The sequence below is a fragment of the Ovis aries genome, chromosome 20 (assembly GCF_016772045.2).
Source record: "Ovis aries strain OAR_USU_Benz2616 breed Rambouillet chromosome 20, ARS-UI_Ramb_v3.0, whole genome shotgun sequence".
Taxonomy (NCBI): domain Eukaryota; kingdom Metazoa; phylum Chordata; class Mammalia; order Artiodactyla; family Bovidae; genus Ovis; species Ovis aries.
This window is the reverse complement of record NC_056073.1, coordinates 26,813,070-26,829,851: the sequence shown is the minus strand read 5'-3', so window position 1 is coordinate 26,829,851 and position 16,782 is coordinate 26,813,070. Positions and strand designations below refer to the sequence as shown.

General features: G+C 47.7%; 2 protein-coding genes across 5 annotated transcripts; one reads left to right on the top strand and one right to left on the bottom strand.

Moving 5' to 3' along the window:
* Nucleotides 1-1,969: 1,969 nt before the first annotated feature.
* Nucleotides 1,970-4,084, bottom strand: ATP6V1G2 (ATPase H+ transporting V1 subunit G2). Its single transcript, XM_004018963.6, has 3 exons — nt 3,950-4,084; nt 3,571-3,671; nt 1,970-3,060 (listed from the first exon to the last, which is right to left on the bottom strand). Exons 1-3 carry the CDS (start codon nt 4,029-4,031, stop codon nt 2,887-2,889), a joined length of 357 nt encoding a protein of 118 aa, XP_004019012.1. The 5' UTR covers nt 4,032-4,084; the 3' UTR covers nt 1,970-2,886.
* Nucleotides 4,085-4,343: 259 nt separating this feature from the next.
* On the top strand, nt 4,344-14,789 carry NFKBIL1 (NFKB inhibitor like 1). Of its 4 annotated transcripts, none has more exons than XM_027958856.3 (4): nt 4,344-4,431; nt 5,581-5,857; nt 13,665-13,886; nt 14,014-14,789. In XM_027958856.3, exons 2-4 carry the CDS (start codon nt 5,593-5,595, stop codon nt 14,601-14,603), a joined length of 1,077 nt encoding a protein of 358 aa, XP_027814657.1. In that variant the 5' UTR covers nt 4,344-4,431; nt 5,581-5,592; the 3' UTR covers nt 14,604-14,789. The 4 variants fall into 4 exon arrangements, with proteins under 4 accessions (XP_027814657.1, XP_042093255.1, XP_011956354.2 ...); XM_042237321.2 differs by lacking the exon at nt 4,344-4,431 and adding an exon at nt 5,008-5,086; XM_012100964.4 differs by lacking the exon at nt 4,344-4,431 and adding an exon at nt 5,008-5,183.
* Nucleotides 14,790-16,782: the final 1,993 nt, after the last annotated feature.

Genomic DNA, 16,782 nt, shown 5'->3' with positions numbered 1-16,782 from the left:
CCGCCTTCGCTGATGCGAGCGCGCAGGCGCAAAGAACCGGAAGACGGGCCTTCTACGGTTGTGTAGTTCTGCTCGTTCTAGGGTTGCCTTTAGAAAATGCCTGCGTGAAAAAAAAATTTTTAAGCCACTTCTTACCCTTTTGCTACTACCAGTAACAAAATGCATCAAGGAAACTATAATCCTTCCCATTGTTATCTTTTTTCCGCGTGTCCAGTTCTTTTCCGCGCCTCTCTCTTCATTTAGATTCTTGCCATTCAGGTCTTCTCTCTGGGCATCCCTCCTCTGGGCGCAGGAGGACCCAAGCTGGCGGGACTTCGATTTCCCACGGGGTCCTTGGCCCGGTAGTCAAGGTGACCTGGGGGCGCTGGCGCTGGAGTTAGGGAATGGCCAGCCCCAGGTGTAGATAGTGAATAGGTCTCACGGAACCTACCCCCTACCTTTTCCCCAGCCTTGGAACGGCATTTACCCAAAGTAATGGTTGGCTGATGTATCTGATGTCCTAAGGGCCGTGGGCTTGGGCTGTAAGTTAGGAAGGTGTTCTGAAGCCACTGCTTGCAGGACTGGGGGTCTAGATTCTGCCCCAAGTGTTAACGATAAATACTAGGGCATGAGGGTTACATGGTGGTGGGTTAGTCGCTAAGTCGTGTCAGACCCACCAGACTCCTCTGTCGATGGGATTCTCCAGGAAAGACTACTGGAGTGGGTTGTCATGCCCTCTTCCAGGGGATCTTCTCCACCCTGGGGTTGAACTCAGGTCTCCTGCATTGCAGGCTGGTTCTTTACCTACTGAGCCACCAGGGAAACCTGAGTGTTACGTAACATTTTAATAAATGTTATTTCAACCAGAATGTGCTTAACCCTTTACCCAATAACCCCTCCCTTGGTTCATCCTGGATATTTTTCCTGAATGAAACATTTGATATCTCCCGCCTCACTTTTATATGCTACAGAAGTCAAATGTGACTTAACAAAACTGATAACAAACGTTTGACCTTTTACCTATTATCACTTAACCATTTAACACCAAGGTGTACCATTATTCCCATTCTATATCAAGCAAACAGATTCAAAGAAATAAACATGTCCAAAGTAATACAGCTAGCAAGGTGACAGAGCCAGAATGGAGACACCACTTTATTCTCTACTGTATCCTGTCTCCCTGATTAAAGAGTGCTTAATAAATACCCTATAGATAACCTCACTGGTTCAAGGCTCGTTTTCTGTGGCCAAAAGAAATAACAGTGATTCAAGGATGATGTTACAGAAGGGCAGTTTTTCCAACACACAATATCTTTTTTTCAATAGCATTTATCAACTGCCAGTCCTGCGTCAAGTGCTAGCCTAAGATCTGGGTACATAGCAATGAACAGCCCTATCATCACAGAGTTCATTTAACAGGGGAGACATGTCAAGTACGGATAAATGCTATGAAGAAAAACAAAGGAATGTTCAGTTCAGTCGCTCAGTCGTGTCCGACTCTTTGCGACCCCATAAACTGCAGCACGCCAGGCCTCCCTGTCCATCACCAACTCCCGGAGTCCACCCAAACCCATGTCCATTGTGTCGGTGATGCCATCCAACCATCTCATCCTCTGTCGTCCCCTTCTCCTCCTGCCCTCAATCTTTCCCAGCATCAGGGTCTTTTCAAATGAGTCAGCTCTCCGCATCAGGTGGCCAAAGTAATGTTACTACCTTTACTTTACTTTAAAAAGTAACGGCATTACAAAGTAATGCCAAAGCAATGTTACTACCCCTCAGATTTTCTCTCTAGTTACCATCTACAGTCCTCAGGTTTGCAAAGGAGGAGCCATGTGTTTCTCACTTAGGAGAAAAACTTACGCGCCATTTGCTTTTGTTTCTCCAACAAGCTTCAAAGGACATCCCTTTTGAGTGGGGAATACATAAGCAAGGAACAAAATGACTGAAAATGATAAATGAGAAGCAAAAGGAAGCTGACTCAACCCACCAGTTGATTTGCCCATAATTATTTTATTGACACTTTTATTGTTACAAAGGGAAAGTGTTGAGGGTGTAAAAGGAAGGTCATGCACACAAGGGGACGCAACATCACTTTAGATCTCAGGAAGCAGTAAGCAACTGATGGTTCTTTGGGGAAATTGGAAAAGGGGGAAAACCAGTAAAGAGAAAGACCAACTTAAGAGAGACAAAAAGGCTAAAAAATGCAAACAGCTTCCTGGAACCACAATAGAGAAGCTAAATAAAGCCATCATTTCATCTTTTTAGGGATCATAAGGTCTTTGGGAAAAGAAAGATTGGAAGAACCAATTCTCTAGAGAATTAGGAGGGTCACAAGATGAATGAGTAGAATTAGAAAGCCATAGACAGAAGTGAGAAAACAGCTGTGTTTAGGTTTTGGCAGGTGAGCAGGGGGTCATTATAATATCACAGATTTGTCACTTATTGAATCCAGCTATTAGAAGCCATGCTAGGCTCTTTACAGAAGGCTTTCTAGTTAGTGCAACAACAAGGTAGTATTATTCCAGCCTTACAAAGGACACGGGAGTTACAGTTTAAGTAGCTTGTCATGGATGCCCAGCCAGCAAGTGGCAAAGTCAGGGGAGGGACCCAAGCCTGCCTGGCCCTGAAGTCAGTGTTTTCCACATCCCTACTTCTCCAAGCTAAAAATTTCACAAAGGATCTGAGTGAAGGTGACTTGGCAGTTTACATGGTCCTGGTAAAAGAGCAATAAGGAGATTCTGGTCTGAGCAGGGTATGTCTAAGTTTCACAGGAGAATCATTGGATCCTGCTTCCTAGAATTTCTAGGGAATGCAAGGGAGAGAAGGATTATGGTGGAAGTTGGTTTTGACTTGAGGATTTCTTGGCAGGAGGGAACTGGGAGGAGGAGTCAGGCCCTAGGTTAGGTCCTAGGCAGCAATCCGGTAGTTGGGGTGGACCTGGGGCCTGACGTCACAGACCATGCCGAGAAGCTGGGCCAGGACACGTTCACGGTTTCTCTGCTGGGAGCTCTGCATGCCCTGCACCTGGCGCCTTGTAGCCTGCTCCACCTCAGCTGACAAGTTCCCTTGGGAGCCCATGGCCTGCAGAGTGGGAGAAAGGGTGGAAGAGAGAAAAGAAAAAGCAGAAACAGAGAAAGAAGCATCCAGGCACGTGGAAGGAAGGGTCCTGGAGCAAGGACAGGAAGGAAGGCCCTCTCCAGAGTCATGCCCACCCTTGGAAATGTCTAGATAGACACCACTCGCATCCACAGAAATATCTGGACACCAAAGAGACCAACATTATGCCCTCTCCTCTAAGATCTGACATGCAGCATCATCCTACAACAGACTGTAGGATCCTCACCATCTGTGCCCATAAAACTCTGCCCTCCACCCCAAATGTCATCATACCCTGCATAGACCTCAGCCATTCCCCCACCTGCACCAGCTACACGAGGCCTTCAAAACTCCCAAACTCTCTTACATACAACTAAGCTTGACCTCACCAGCGACCCTTGACCACCTTTTTTCTTGTGGAATCACCCTGGACACATCCCACCAGATATCCAACATGCACACTGGGGGTCCCATCTCAACTCCCCCACGACTCACTGCCTGCTGCTTGCTCTGGAATTCTTGCTCTCTCTCTCTGCGGTACTGGTCCACCTCCATTTGTGCCTCCTCCTTTGCCTGTTTCAGACGCCGGGCCTTCCCTGGAGGCAGAAGGACGGACTGAAAGTGGGGGTAGGACCCCTGCCCCATACACACACACTGTGAGAGTACGGGGTCAGTCTCTCCCCCAAAGTTACTGCCTTCTCTCTGTCAGCCAAGAACTGGATTCTCATCACCCACCCATTTCTTCCCTCCTAAAAGCAACCGCAGCCCCCAGCTCTCTCTCCATCAGTCTTGGGTTATCCCAAGGACTCAAATGTCTGCTGTCCCTCTACCTCCAATTTTCTCTCCAGAATTCTAAGGAAAAAATGAGACTCACTCTTTCTGGCATCTGCCACCTTCTCAGCCGCCCGCTTCTCGGCTTGCAGGAGCTGCTGGATACCCTGGGATTGACTGGCCATTTCTGTTGTTAAGACCGATGTTGTTTGTTTCAGAAGCCACCAAGGTACCAGATGGCTCCCCCTCTTCCCTCTCCCCACAACGCCTAATCCTCCTTCAGCTGTTTGCTGCAGACTTTCACTCCCCCTGGGTCTTAGTGCTCCCCTTTTCGCTCAGCCTCCTGTGCCGGGTGTCTCCCCCAAACTGATCCTCCCATTGATGGCTGGTCCTCCTTTCCCACCTCTCACACTGGCAGTACTCAGAATTACCGCCTGGTGGCAGCAGAGACCATGTCCAAAGCTGCCCGCTAACTACAGCAGGTGCAGAGCTTTCCCAGTTGGAAGAAATGGGGGGCGGCGGCCGAAAGGAGAAGAATGTTTAGGAAAGAAGGCGGCAGAGAGAGATTGAGAATGGGGTGAGGAGGTAAGGAAATTATGCGTGGTATGTTGGGAATAGAATATCTGAGCTTCTCTGAATTCTTCCAACTTCTCTTCCACTCTTTTTTCTCCCTCCCATTTCCATCTTTTTTCGCTAGATCTTTCCAATTCCAAATTTCTCCATTCATCTCATTTGCTTTGTCCTACAGTTGTTTTCCTTGTCTTTTACTGTATTTTTCTTCTATGATCTGTCCCTTCCTTGGCCTTACTGTGGTTTGGGGTTTAGTTTTGCATTTTAACTGCGGTTTTTTTCTTGTCTTTATCTCCTCTGTTTTCTCTCTCGTCTCATCTTTTCGTCTATCACTGAACTATCTCCTCTCTCCTCCCAGTTGAAGGAGGCGGGGTTAAACTCTCCAAGAGCCTTTGCCTCTGTTCCTTTTCCTCGCCTGTCTTCCAGACTTCCGGTTTCAGACGGACCCTTTATCTTAAGTTCCCTAGTTTCCCCCCGGAGGCTGGGCCAAGTAAACACCTCCTGCCCCCTCGGGGAGGAACGACATCCGGTAACACGCCTCACAGTTCATTTCCGCCCTTTACCTGCTTCTCGGCTTGCGCCACTTCCGTCAGTCTAGAGTGTCTCCGCCCTTCCCGCCTCCCTTCCTCCGAGCTTCTTAAACACGGGCTTCGGGCCTACTGCTCCGGGGGTACTTTGGGGGCGGGGGGGGGGCAGGGGGGGCAGGTCTGATGAGTAACCCCTCCCCCCAAGTCCCAGAGGGAGAAGCCTCTACATCTGTCTGCCGGGTACATTATATTCAATTTCTAGATCATTATTTGAAATTGTCTGTGACTTTTTAAAATTCAGGTATCTATTGATAAAAATTTCCCCCATCATTCTGTTTTGTATTATATAACAATCATTTATGGAAATTTACCTGGGCTAATGAGCCTCTAAGTAATCATTTATCCTTTTCTCAAATTTTACATTTAAAAAAAAATGTGACCCCAGCGCCCCCAAAATTTTTTTCAAACTTCTCATCTGGTAAAGGGACGAGGGTTCGGATTGGCCTCATTTCTTGTTGAAAATTGTCAGAAGCAATGGGGAACCGAAGGGAGAAACAGAGAGAATGCCAGAGATGGAGGGGGAGGGACCATCCAAGGCTGGGGTCCTGACTGCTGCCTTCTTATCCTTCTTCCTCAGCCCAAGAGTTCCATGGCCTCCACTTCCCGTCGCCAACGCCGAGAGCGTCGCTTCCGTCGCTATTTGTCTGCAGGACGGCTGGTCCGGGCCCAAGCCCTCCTCCAGCGACACCCAGGCCTTGATGTAGATGCTGGGCAGCCCCCACCTCTGCACCGGGCATGCGCCCGCCACGATGCCCCTGCCCTGTGCCTTCTGCTGCGGCTTGGGGCTGACCCTGCCCACCAGGACCGCCATGGGGACACGGCGCTGCATGCCGCTGCCCGCCAGGGCCCTGATGGTGAGTCTGCCTGGTGGGGAACAAGGTCATGAGCAACTGATGGGGTCTGAGATGAAGGCCAGTGGTAGAAGAAATAAGCTAGTTTTTTGGTCCTGGGACTCAGGGAAGTATTTGACCAAGTTGGCTTATGGCTATCATTTATGCCTTCACATTACTGAGCTACCACTGTCTGAAGGGCCCAAGATTACCCAAACAGCAACTGGTACTCAAGCTTCACATCTCTCTAGATTGTTGTATGTTAGTTGCTCAGTAGGGTCCGACTCTTTGCAACCCATAGACTGTAGTCCACCTGGCTTCTCTGTCCATGGGATTCTCCGGGCAAGAATACTGGAGTGGGTTGCCATTCCCTTCTTCAGGGGATTTTCTTGGCCCAGGGGTCAAACCCGGGTCTCCTGCATTGCAAGCAGTTTCTGTACAGTCTGAGCCACAATATCTAGGTTAGTAGCTTACTTCTTTCTCTTAACTGGTTGTTTGCTTGTAGTATGAAAAGTAAGATAGAGGGTACTCTCTGCAGTTACAATGCATGGATTCAAATCCCAGCTCCACAATTAACAGCTGCGTGTTCTTGGGCAAGTAACTAAACTTTCTTGATGCTTAATTTGTCCCCGTGCAAAATTAATTAGTAGCAACCTTTGCTGTGTGCCAGGCACTTCTCACAAAGCAACTCATTTAGGGCTGCCCTGGTGGCTCAGACAGTAAAAAATCTGCCTGCAGTGAGGGAGACTTGGTTTCAATCCCTGAGTTGGGAAGATCCCCTAGAGGACGGTATGGCAACCCACTCCAGTATTATTGCCTGGAGAATCCCCATGGACAGAAGAGCCTGGCGGGCTACAGTGCATGGGGTTGCAAAGAGTCAGACACAACTGGGGGACTAAGCACACAAGCACTTCTCACGAAGCAACTCATTTAATCCTCACAACTACCCTGTGAAGATATAAGCACTAACATCAACCTTCACTTCTCAGATAAGGAAACAGTACAGAGAAGTAATTTGCCAAAGTCAAACAACTGTTAAGTGGTAGAGCAAGGATTGTATCCCAGCAGCCTAACTAGATAGTCTCTGCTCTGTCGTACTTTGTAGAATTACACAGTGATAACACCTGTGTTCAAAGCACCCATGTCGTGACAGATGTTTTTAGCATCAACTGACACAGTACATAATGAAGCACCCAGCACGTGATAGCTCAGTTCAGTCGCTCAGTCGTGTCCGACTCTTTGCAACTCCATGAATCGCAGCACACCAGGCCTCCCTGTCCGTCAACTCCCGGAGTTCACTCAAACTCACGTCCATCGAGTGAGTGATGCCATCCAGCCATCTCATCCTCTGTCGTCCCCTTCTCCTCCTGCTCCCAATCCTTCCCAGCATCAGAGTCTTTTCCAATGAGTCAGCTCTTCGCATGAGGTGGCCAAAGTATTGGAGTTTCAGCTGCAACATCAGTCCTTCCAATGAACACCCAGGACTGGTCTCCTTTAGGATGGACTGGTTGGATCTCCTTGCAATCCAAGGGACTCTCAAGAGTCTTCTCCAGCACCACAGTTCAAAAGCACCAATTCTTCGGCGCTCAGCTTTCTTCACAGTCCAACTCTCACATCCATACATGACCACTGGAAAAACCATAGCCTTGACTAAACAGACCTTTGTTGGCAAAGTAATGTGTCTGCTTTTTAATATGCTGTCTAGGTTGGTCATAACTTTCCTTCCAATGAGTAAGCATCTTTTAATTTCATGGCTTCAGTCACCATCTGCAGTGATTTTGGAGCTCAAAAAATAAAGTCTGCCACTTTCCACTGTTTCCCCATCTATTTGCCATGAAGTGATGGAACTGGATGCCATGATCTTAGTTTTCTGAATGTTGAGTTTTAAGCCAACTTTTTCACTCACCTCTTTCACTTTCATCAAGAAGCTCTTTAGCTCTTCTTCACTTTCTGCCGTAAGGGTGGTGTCATCTGCATGCCTGAGGTTATTGCTATTTCTCCCGGCAGTCTTGATTCCAGCTTGTGCTTCATCCAGCCCAGCATTTCTCATGATGTACTCTACATGTAAGTTGAATAAGCAGGGTGACAATCTATAGCCTTGACGTACTCCTTTTCCTATTTGGAACCAGTCTGTTGTTCCATGTCCATTTCTAACTGTTGCTTCCTGACCTGCATACGGATTTCTCAGGAGGCAGGTCAGGTGGTCTGGTACTCCCATCTCTTTCAGAATTTTCCAGTTTGTTGTGATCAGCACATGATAAGCACTCTAGATACTGGCCATTGTTCCTGTGGGTATTAATAGATCCATACTCCTTTACCCACAGTTCTGAAACTCAGAAACACTCTAAGAACCATATTTTTTCATCAGCTTGCCACCAAACTCATTTGGTGACAAAAACCTAACCTAACCTGAAGCTAAGCTATTTATGATATGCTGTTATCCTACTGATGTCAATATTCATCCATTTCACTGAAGAAACATTCACATGTTTGGTTACCAGGGCTAGCCATGCTCTCCCAGACTACCTGATATACAGTGTACCATTGTCTCTTGGTATCTGAGAGGAATTGGTTCTAGAACCCCCCACTCCCAGAATACCCAAATCTGCAGGTGCTCAAGTCCCTTTTATGAAATGGTGTGATGTTTGCATATAACCCATGTACTATCTTCCTGTAGATTACTTAAAATACTTAATCCAATGAAAATGTTATGTAGATAGTTGCAGGCAAACTGCAAATTCAAGTTTTGGCTTATAGAACTTTATGGAATTTTTTTTTTCCCCCTGAATATTTTAGGTCTGTGGTTGGTTGACTCTGCAGATGTGGAACCTGAGGCTATGGAGGGTCAACTATATGTACTTTCAGATCAGCTCTTATCAAATCTCCCAAATATCTGCATTCTGGAAAGCCTTTGATATTGATGGGGACTTGTTGATACTGTAGTGGCAGTGGAGGCAGCTCAGAAGAGGTGCAGCTCTCCCTAAGAAAATAACAGGTGAAACGCCATTTCCCCTTTTAGAGACTTTCCTTCTAGAGTAAGAACGTTAGATGAAAATCTCTTGGTGGATGAGCAATCTGAACTCAGTTTGATTGCTATTGTCATCCCCCCCAGCTCCCCAAGACTTATGTACAGGAACCTCACCTACACCCCGAAACCTCCCCCATATAGTCAAAAATCCCCTATTGTTTAGTTCCCCTAACATAGTGAGATAGGCTGACCTATTCAGATATTTTTTAAACTTAGAACAAAGAGACGAGGTTTACAAAGTGCAGGCACCCAACTTGACAGTTGATACTGTACATGACAACGGAGCAGAATGGCCCGAGGCAGACCTCAGACCCCGTTAAGTCCCAGCCCTGCCGCTTAATGGGCTGTGTGTCAAGCCCTCTCCAGTTTAGCCTGCGTGAACCTAATTTGCTTCTCTAGAATGGAGGTTGTGGCGAGTGAGGCAAGCACTTGGTGCAGTTTTGGTATTCACTAGATGATAAGTAGGGCTTCCCTAGCGGTCAGCAGTAAAGAATCCACCTGCAGTACAGGAGATGTGGGTTCGGTCCGTGGATCTGGAGGATTCCCTGGAGAAGGAAATGGCAACCCACTTCAGTATTCTCCAGAAAGTCCTACAGACACAGGAGCCTGGCGGGTTAGAGTCCATGGGGTCACAAAAAGTCAGATACAACTTAGTGACTAAACAACAGCAAAAGATGAGAAGTGCTGTTATTTTTATTCTTTTATTACTCGGTTAAGGCTTCGTTAGTGACAGAAGTGTCTTTTATGGTAGGTGCTTCCTTCAGTGTATTGAATTCTAAGAAGCATGTGAGGTTGATGTTATGGTTCCATTTAAGGAGGAGGAAAACAGGGCCCAGAAACTTCAGGACCTTGCTGAAATTTCACCTACACTCAGGTCACTTCCAGGCCCTCTCAGGCTTTCCTTCCTCCTGGTCCCCTGCCATCCTTACCACCAGGTGGCCTTCTAACTCCTTGGTAGGAAGGCCCATCTCTAGGGACCATTCTGCCTTAAAATCCAGGTATTTTCTTTGAACAGGTGAAATGACCCAGAATCTTCTGGGGGAGCGTAGATTTCCCTTCAGTTCCCATGGTGGGTCCAAGGGATGTGTCAGTTCGTTCTGAATTGGCTGGGCTGGGTTGTCACACCCAGTGAGATGCCAGTAAATGGCCACTACCTTTGAGGCTTTTGGTAACACTTCCTAGGGAGGTGGTCTTAGCTGTCAAAGACCCTGTATAAACATACCTTAATCCAACAATAGCCATTCTCTGCCTTCAGCAAGAATGAGTGAACAATGACAAACAGGGTCGTTTTGTCACTATCTTTGCAAAAAGAATAAGTCCAAAGCCAGCTTGATTTTTTTGTTTTTATCTCCTTAGTGTAGCATTCACTGCACCTCTGCCCTGTGCCAGCACAGTATGAGACATTTCCCATCCATTACCCACTTTGATCTGCTCAGTAGAAGTAGGCTGTGGCCCTGCTTTACAGATGACTGGGCCATCCGGTTTACGTTCCTTTTGCCTTTCCAACTTAACCTCCCACGGCACACCCACAAACCTGAGACTCCTGCTCCATGACTGTCTTCAGTGACCCCGAGCCTGTTTTCAACAAGCAGGTCTGTCTTTTATCTGCCTCTTGCCTGTCGCCTTCCTGCCCGCCCTAGTAAGTTTTCCACCTTGCTAAGTTATTCTCCCTTCACAACCCAGTGTAGGCCCCCACCTCCTGCTAGAAGCCCTCTCCTACCAGCCCGCCCACTGTTACCTTTTCTTCCTCTGCATCTCAATCATCACTGAATATAAACTTCTGATCTGGCATTTTTTTTAAGTGTTCTGTACCAATTAGTATCAACATCTCATTAAGACAGAAATCGTGTCTCATTTTGGGGTGAAGAACAGTGCTTCCATCACTAAGATGAAGTACGTGTTTACGCCACAAAGCTTTTTTTCACATTTATTTTTCCCAGTATAAAAGTACAACATATGAATTACGGAACATTGGGAAAAGTTGATCCGTACTGTTAAATTGTCAGTAAATTTGGTGTTTCAAATAACTGGAGAGGGTGGTGGTGAACTATTTAATAAATGATACCAGACCATTTGTCTTCTCTGGAGAAAAATAGTCTTACCTTACACCCGACTCAAAAATAAATTGCAGCAGATTAAACATCTAAATGCAACAGGAAAGTCTCAAATTCACGAAAGGGTTTTCTCTGGGGAGATAAAACCTGGAAGACAGTATCAAAGAAAACTTTAGTTTTATCTCTGATGGTTTTTTTTATATAAAATTATGTTGCAAAAATGAAAATACATTAACATACCTTGTGGTAGGAATAGGTTGCTTATCATATATACTTGGTACTTTTTTCCTTTTTTGAAAAAAAATTTTTTTTTCTAGGAATAAATATAGTAGGAAAAAACACAAGGGCATAATCTTGGAGTGGAGAAAAACCCTTCTAAGAATGAAATAAAAGTCAAAATCTGTAAGTTGAAAATAGACACAGATTTAATGACAAAAACTTTGAAAAGACAGAGGAAAATATTTACAATATATGTGAAATAAACACAAAGGATGGGTATCCATATTATATAAATAACTTTCATATCTATCTGTATATTATCCAAGGGAAAAGTAGACAAAGAATATGAATATGAAAAACTTTCATTAATAAAGTCATTTTTTTTAATCTATCAGATGGGCAAAATTTAAAGGGTTGGTGATATTCAGATTTGATGAAGGACTTCACAGACACTCATAATTCTTTTTTAAAATACTTTGATAATTACCTAGTTTATTTCAAGAATAATTGAATAATATTCCTTATCATATATAAAAAGTTTCCTAAAAGTGATAAAACTATAATTTCATTAGGCACTCCTATTTTCTTGATGGAGTGTACCTTGGCACAAATTTTTTTGAAAGCAGTTTGGCAAAATTGCACATTTTGTTTGACTCAGAAATTCCCCTTCTGAGAATCTACCCCACAGAAGTAGTGTAAGGAGTCCACAAACACATATGTATAAGACTGATCATTTTTGGAAACAAAGTCTTTCTATTGGGGGTGGGAAGATTTGTTTCATACACACAATGGAACACTACACAGTCACAAAAAAGAATGAGGTAGTCTATGTATACTCCTGTGGAAATTGTAAATGAACTGCTAAGTGAAAAAAGCAAGTTACCAAACAACATGTAACTCTTGAAAAGAAATTGTCGTGCATATGTGTTTATATACACCAAGACACGACTGAAAAGGGACCACACCTAGCTGTTAACAGTGATTAAATTTGTTCTTCAATCTTTAAAAAGAAAAGAAAATTTCATATTAATTATGTCCTTTTCACATTAAAATATCAGGTACAACTTGGAGGGAAAGCTACTCATAGTCTACCACCCTGAAACTAGAATTTTCACATATTTCTTTCCAATGCTTTTTTCAACCATTGATTTGGTCTCTTTTTTCACACAATTGTGATTGGATCCTATATACAGTTTTGCAGTCTGCTTTTTCCCCACACCAACATAATCTTTAGTGGCCATTTAATATATATGCTGTACCAGATTTTACTCAGTGTTTTATAGTTGGAGGCCTTACCCCTTCAAACCTATGAATTTAAAAACCTCCCATGCAGACCTGAGCACCCACCCACCCTCACACCTGCAAATAAGCTGTTGAAAGACAAGGCCAGTTGCTGGGTGGGACAGGTTGGGAGGGCTTGTGACAGGTCACATCAGTACTAAGGAGAAGTTCCCCCACCCCCCATCCTGATGTGGTTTGCGTTGAGTGACACTCAAGTGTGCCAGGAGATGGGTGGGGGGCAGTGGGCCTTGGCCAGCCAAGGCTGGACCCATTCTCTCTTGTGCCTTCCTGGTATTGACAGGACAGCCCTTCCTTTGTCCCATCGTTTTGCCAGGCAGCCAGTATGTTCTAGTATCAGTGAATAAAGATTGAAAGACTGCTGGCCCACTTCCTCCTGCCCTAGGGAGAAAAAGTAGGTCTACAGGAAGAGAGGGCGCCTCATTCACCTTCCTCTGTCCTGGGAGTGCAGGGGGTGTTGGTGGCTGTGGCGGGGGGTACTGGTAGGTGCAGTGTTGGCACTCAGCTGATAATGGACCAGGTGCGTTGAGGTCAGGACTCAGGAAGAGGGGAGCTCAGGCATGTCAGTCCCTTTCCTGGTTTCCCCCAGCCTCCTGTCAGCTAGGTTGGGAGCATCTGTCTCAACCCCTTTCCCCTGCCTTAGGTCAGCAGTCATTTGGAAAGAGTTTGCCTTGCTGCTGGGAACATCAGTGGCTTAAATTCATTACTGGACTACCTCTCTATTACCCTCTCAGCATCCCCTGGCTAAGGCTGGCTGAGAGAAATTTCCCTGAGAATATTTATTTTTCTCAGTTTATTGAAAAGTGATATAAAAAGAAAAATATTATGTATTTGTATATTTATAATGGTACAGATCAGGGTGTTCTGGTATTCTATATAGGATATAGTTTTGGATGAGGAACACAATAAAAAGTATAAAGTAACAGTATTTTTCAAGCCAAAAAATGCAATATATAGGCAAAGGGAGGCAAGCTAGAAAATATCATTTGATGTAGTGGAGCTCCCAGGACACCAAATTGGTCTGCAAAGACAGAATATTTTAAACTACCACAGTTCCTCATGAGGTAAAGTATCAATAAGTATTTGTCAGTGAGGATGATTGCATAGTACCCAGGAGGCATCCGTGTGGGCAACCCTTCCATTGTTCTAAGACCAAGGGAGTGAATGACCTGCCGGATTCAAGATGGCGGCCCTCCTAGCTAATTTGTGCTCACTGCTCTCCCGTCAACAGCCTACACGGATTTCTTCCTGCCACTGCTAAGTCGCTGTCCTTCTGCCATGGGAATAAAGAATAAGGATGGGGAGACCCCAGGGCAGATTCTGGGCTGGGGACCCCCCTGGGATTCTGCTGAGGAGGAGGAGGAAGATGAGGCCTCTAAGGAACGCGAATGGAGACAGAAGCTGCAGGGAGAGCTGGAGGACGAGTGGCAGGAGGTCATCGGGAGATTTGAAGGTAAGGATGCCATTTCCATCCACAGCCGCCCTTCTTCCCCACTGGCTTCCTGTGCTCCCTTCTCCCGTGCTGCCCATCACCTCCTCACGGCCTTTCCGAGACCACCCCCACCTGCCCTCCCAAACAGATGATGCTTCCCATGAGACCCAGGAGCCCGAGTCCTTCTCAGCCTGGTCAGATCGCATGGCCCGGGAACATGCCCAGAAGCGCCAGCAGCAGCGGCGTGAGGCAGAGGGAGCCTGCCGACCCCCACGGGCGGAGGGCTCCGGGCACAGCTGGCGGCAGCAGGAGGAGGAGCAGCGGCTCTTTCGAGAGCGAGCCCGGGCCAAGGAGGAGGAACTGCGTGAGAGCCGAGCTCGGAGGGCGCAGGAGGCGCTCGGGGATCGTGCTCCGGAGCCGGCCAGAGCCGGGCCCCGGGCAGAGCACCCCAGAGGCGCAGGGCGGGGCAGACTCTGGCGCTTCGGTGATGTGCCTTGGCCCTGCCCTGGGGGAGGGGACCCAGAAGCCATGGCTGCAGCACTGGTGGCCAGGGGTCCCCCCTTGGAGGAACAGGGGGCTCTCAGGAGGTACTTGAGGGTCCAGCAGGTCCGCTGGCACCCTGACCGCTTCCTGCAGCGATTCCGAAGCCAGATTGAGACCTGGGAGCTGGGCCGAGTGATGGGAGCCGTGACAGCCCTTTCTCAGGCCCTGAATCGCCACGCAGAGGCCCTCAAGTGACTGAGGGGAGAACGAGAAACTGCAGGAAGGGCAAGACAGTAGGAAGGTTAAGGTCAGGAGGCCAGTACCGAAGGGCAGAGGATATGGGGTGGGAGCAAAACTTGTAATGAGTGGGGGTGGGGGGATGCGGGCCACCACCCTGCTCCTTGACTGCCATTTCCTAATAAGACCTGGTTCCACATTGCACACCCGGTGTCTCCTCTGCCTTTTTCCATCACTGTGGTTTTCATCACCCATGACTTCTCATTTCCCACTCCACATGCCAAAACCTGCAGCTCCTATACCCCTGCACCATGCAGGCGCATACTGACTGGTGCCCTCTGCTGCAGACTAGAAGCCCCCTGCCCACCCATAAGGGCGGCGCTAAGAGGACCCAGCTTGTCTGCCCTCCAGTCTCTCCCCTTCATATGCTGGGCTCCTCTCCACTCTTCAGTCAGCAGTTGGAGGAATAGATGTGAACAGAGGCAAAAAGGGGAACAAAGCTAGTTTCCCTCCCCTCCCCAGCCAGAACCACATCCTCCTCCCCACTTAACACCCTCTTCCCCTAACACAGGGCTTTCCCTCTGCTGAGTCACTGAATGATCTGAATTGGGGGCACCTGGAGCTGGGGGACCATGAGAATGTGGTGGGAGGATGGGAGGTAGAAGCAGAGAGGAGAAGGGAAGAGCCCTTGTGGGGGAGTGGAATTTCAGCTACTAAAATTAGGAGCAGGGGAAGGAGGCGGAAAGAGCCAAATTATGTAACCTGGGTTGTCTGTTCTTGGGCAACCAGAGATCCACACCCGAGGCCATCAGTCCCAGGCTTCTCAGTCCTGACTCTCCTCCAGGGCTCCAGTTCTCAACTCCTCCAGCCACCTTCTGCCCCCATCCCAAACCTGGGCTCCATCTCTGGGCAGCCCAGTCTTGGCCTTCCAGATAAACATCCCCTTTTCCTGAGGTTAAGGAAAAGGTCCTGGCAGGTGGTGGGAGAGGGTCTAGGGTTCCTAAGATGGGAGGGTAGTGGGAGTACCATCTCTTCCACTCTTCAAACTCAATCCCCTCTTCAGCTCCCTTGAACGAGGGTAGGAAGTTGCAGACAGCTCCGCACCCTACACCACCAGTGGAATCCCACAGTATTGGCAGGACACAGGAGAATATGGGTATGCGCCGGCACATGCGAAGTCCACACATGTCTGCACCAGAGAATGTTGTGAATCAGAACTTATTTTTCAGGTTTGGAATGGAATGCTGGTCTACACAGGAGAATCCCAGGTGTGGAAGCAGAGGGCGATGGGGGATGGGGAGGGGAAGTCTCTGGAAGCATGGGCACACGAGGTGGGTGTGAGACCCTCGGAGAAGACAGAGAGCCAACAGGCCCCAGGTCTCCCAGGACCCGGCAGATGTTCAGGGGGCAGGAGGAGGGAGGGCTGATGAGAAAGATCCTGTGAGAGGAAGCTGCCGTGATTCAGAGAAGAGACTGAGCTGTTAGCAGCCCAAGCGTCCGGTTCCTCTCACAGGCCAGAGACTTCGGAAGTAGCATGCAAAGAGCTCAAGTTCGAAGTGGCGGGGGTGGAGTTGGGGTTAGGATCTTTAAGCTGGGGCTTGAGAAGTGAGCAACAGAAAACTCTGGTGTCCAGATTTGTTCCTTCACCCAGGAGACAGTCTGGTTTTTAAGCACATCATTGGCCCCTCTGTGCGAGTCACATAAAACCCAAGCAAAGTAAGTCCCACTCTCTGGCCCCCCGACCTCCCTCTTTTCAACGTCTCTCCCGGGTGTCTGGCCCCCAGCCCGGTTGGGGGTTCCCCTGAGATGAGGGCTGTTCACTTTCTCTGACCACACGGTTTCCGCTTCTGTGTCTCTTATTTCCTAAGCTGATAAAAATACTGAGCCCTAGAGGCCCTGGCTTCCTCTGACCCCCTGGCGCCAGGAGGCAGGCATCCTGTCCTCCACAGTTGGGGTGGGGAGGGGAAGCAGGGATCCCCAAGGGGTGACTCAGAGCCTTCCGTGCAACCCTGGGGACATGGACGTGTGCAGCCTTGCTCTAGAGCTGGAACGAGAAATTGCTTCTCAGTGGAGTGTGCATTGGGGCTCAGTTAGAGACATGGGGTTGGGAATGAGACTGGTGAGATTGAAGAGGGTCCCTTGGGAGATTGGGGTTGGGGCAGATCTGGTTAAATCAGGAAAAGGGTGTGGGAGGGAC

Excerpts from the sequence above, each read along its gene's own strand:
- ATP6V1G2 (XM_004018963.6), bottom strand. The coding sequence starts at position 4,031 with ATGGCCAGTCAATCCCAGGGTATCCAGCAGCTCCTGCAAGCCGAGAAG. Across the intron at positions 3,672-3,949 it reads GGTGGCAGATGCCAGAAAGA|GGAAGGCCCGGCGTCTGAAA; the intron begins GTGAGTCTCATT and ends TTCTGCCTCCAG. Across the intron at positions 3,061-3,570 it reads TCCAGAGCAAGCAGCAGGCA|GCCATGGGCTCCCAAGGGAA; the intron begins GTGAGTCGTGGG and ends CCCACTCTGCAG.
- NFKBIL1 (XM_012100964.4), top strand. The coding sequence starts at position 5,127 with ATGAGTAACCCCTCCCCCCAAGTCCCAGAGGGAGAAGCCTCTACATCT. Across the intron at positions 5,858-13,664 it reads TGCCCGCCAGGGCCCTGATG|CCTACACGGATTTCTTCCTG; the intron begins GTGAGTCTGCCT and ends TCCCGTCAACAG. Across the intron at positions 13,887-14,013 it reads GGTCATCGGGAGATTTGAAG|ATGATGCTTCCCATGAGACC; the intron begins GTAAGGATGCCA and ends CCTCCCAAACAG.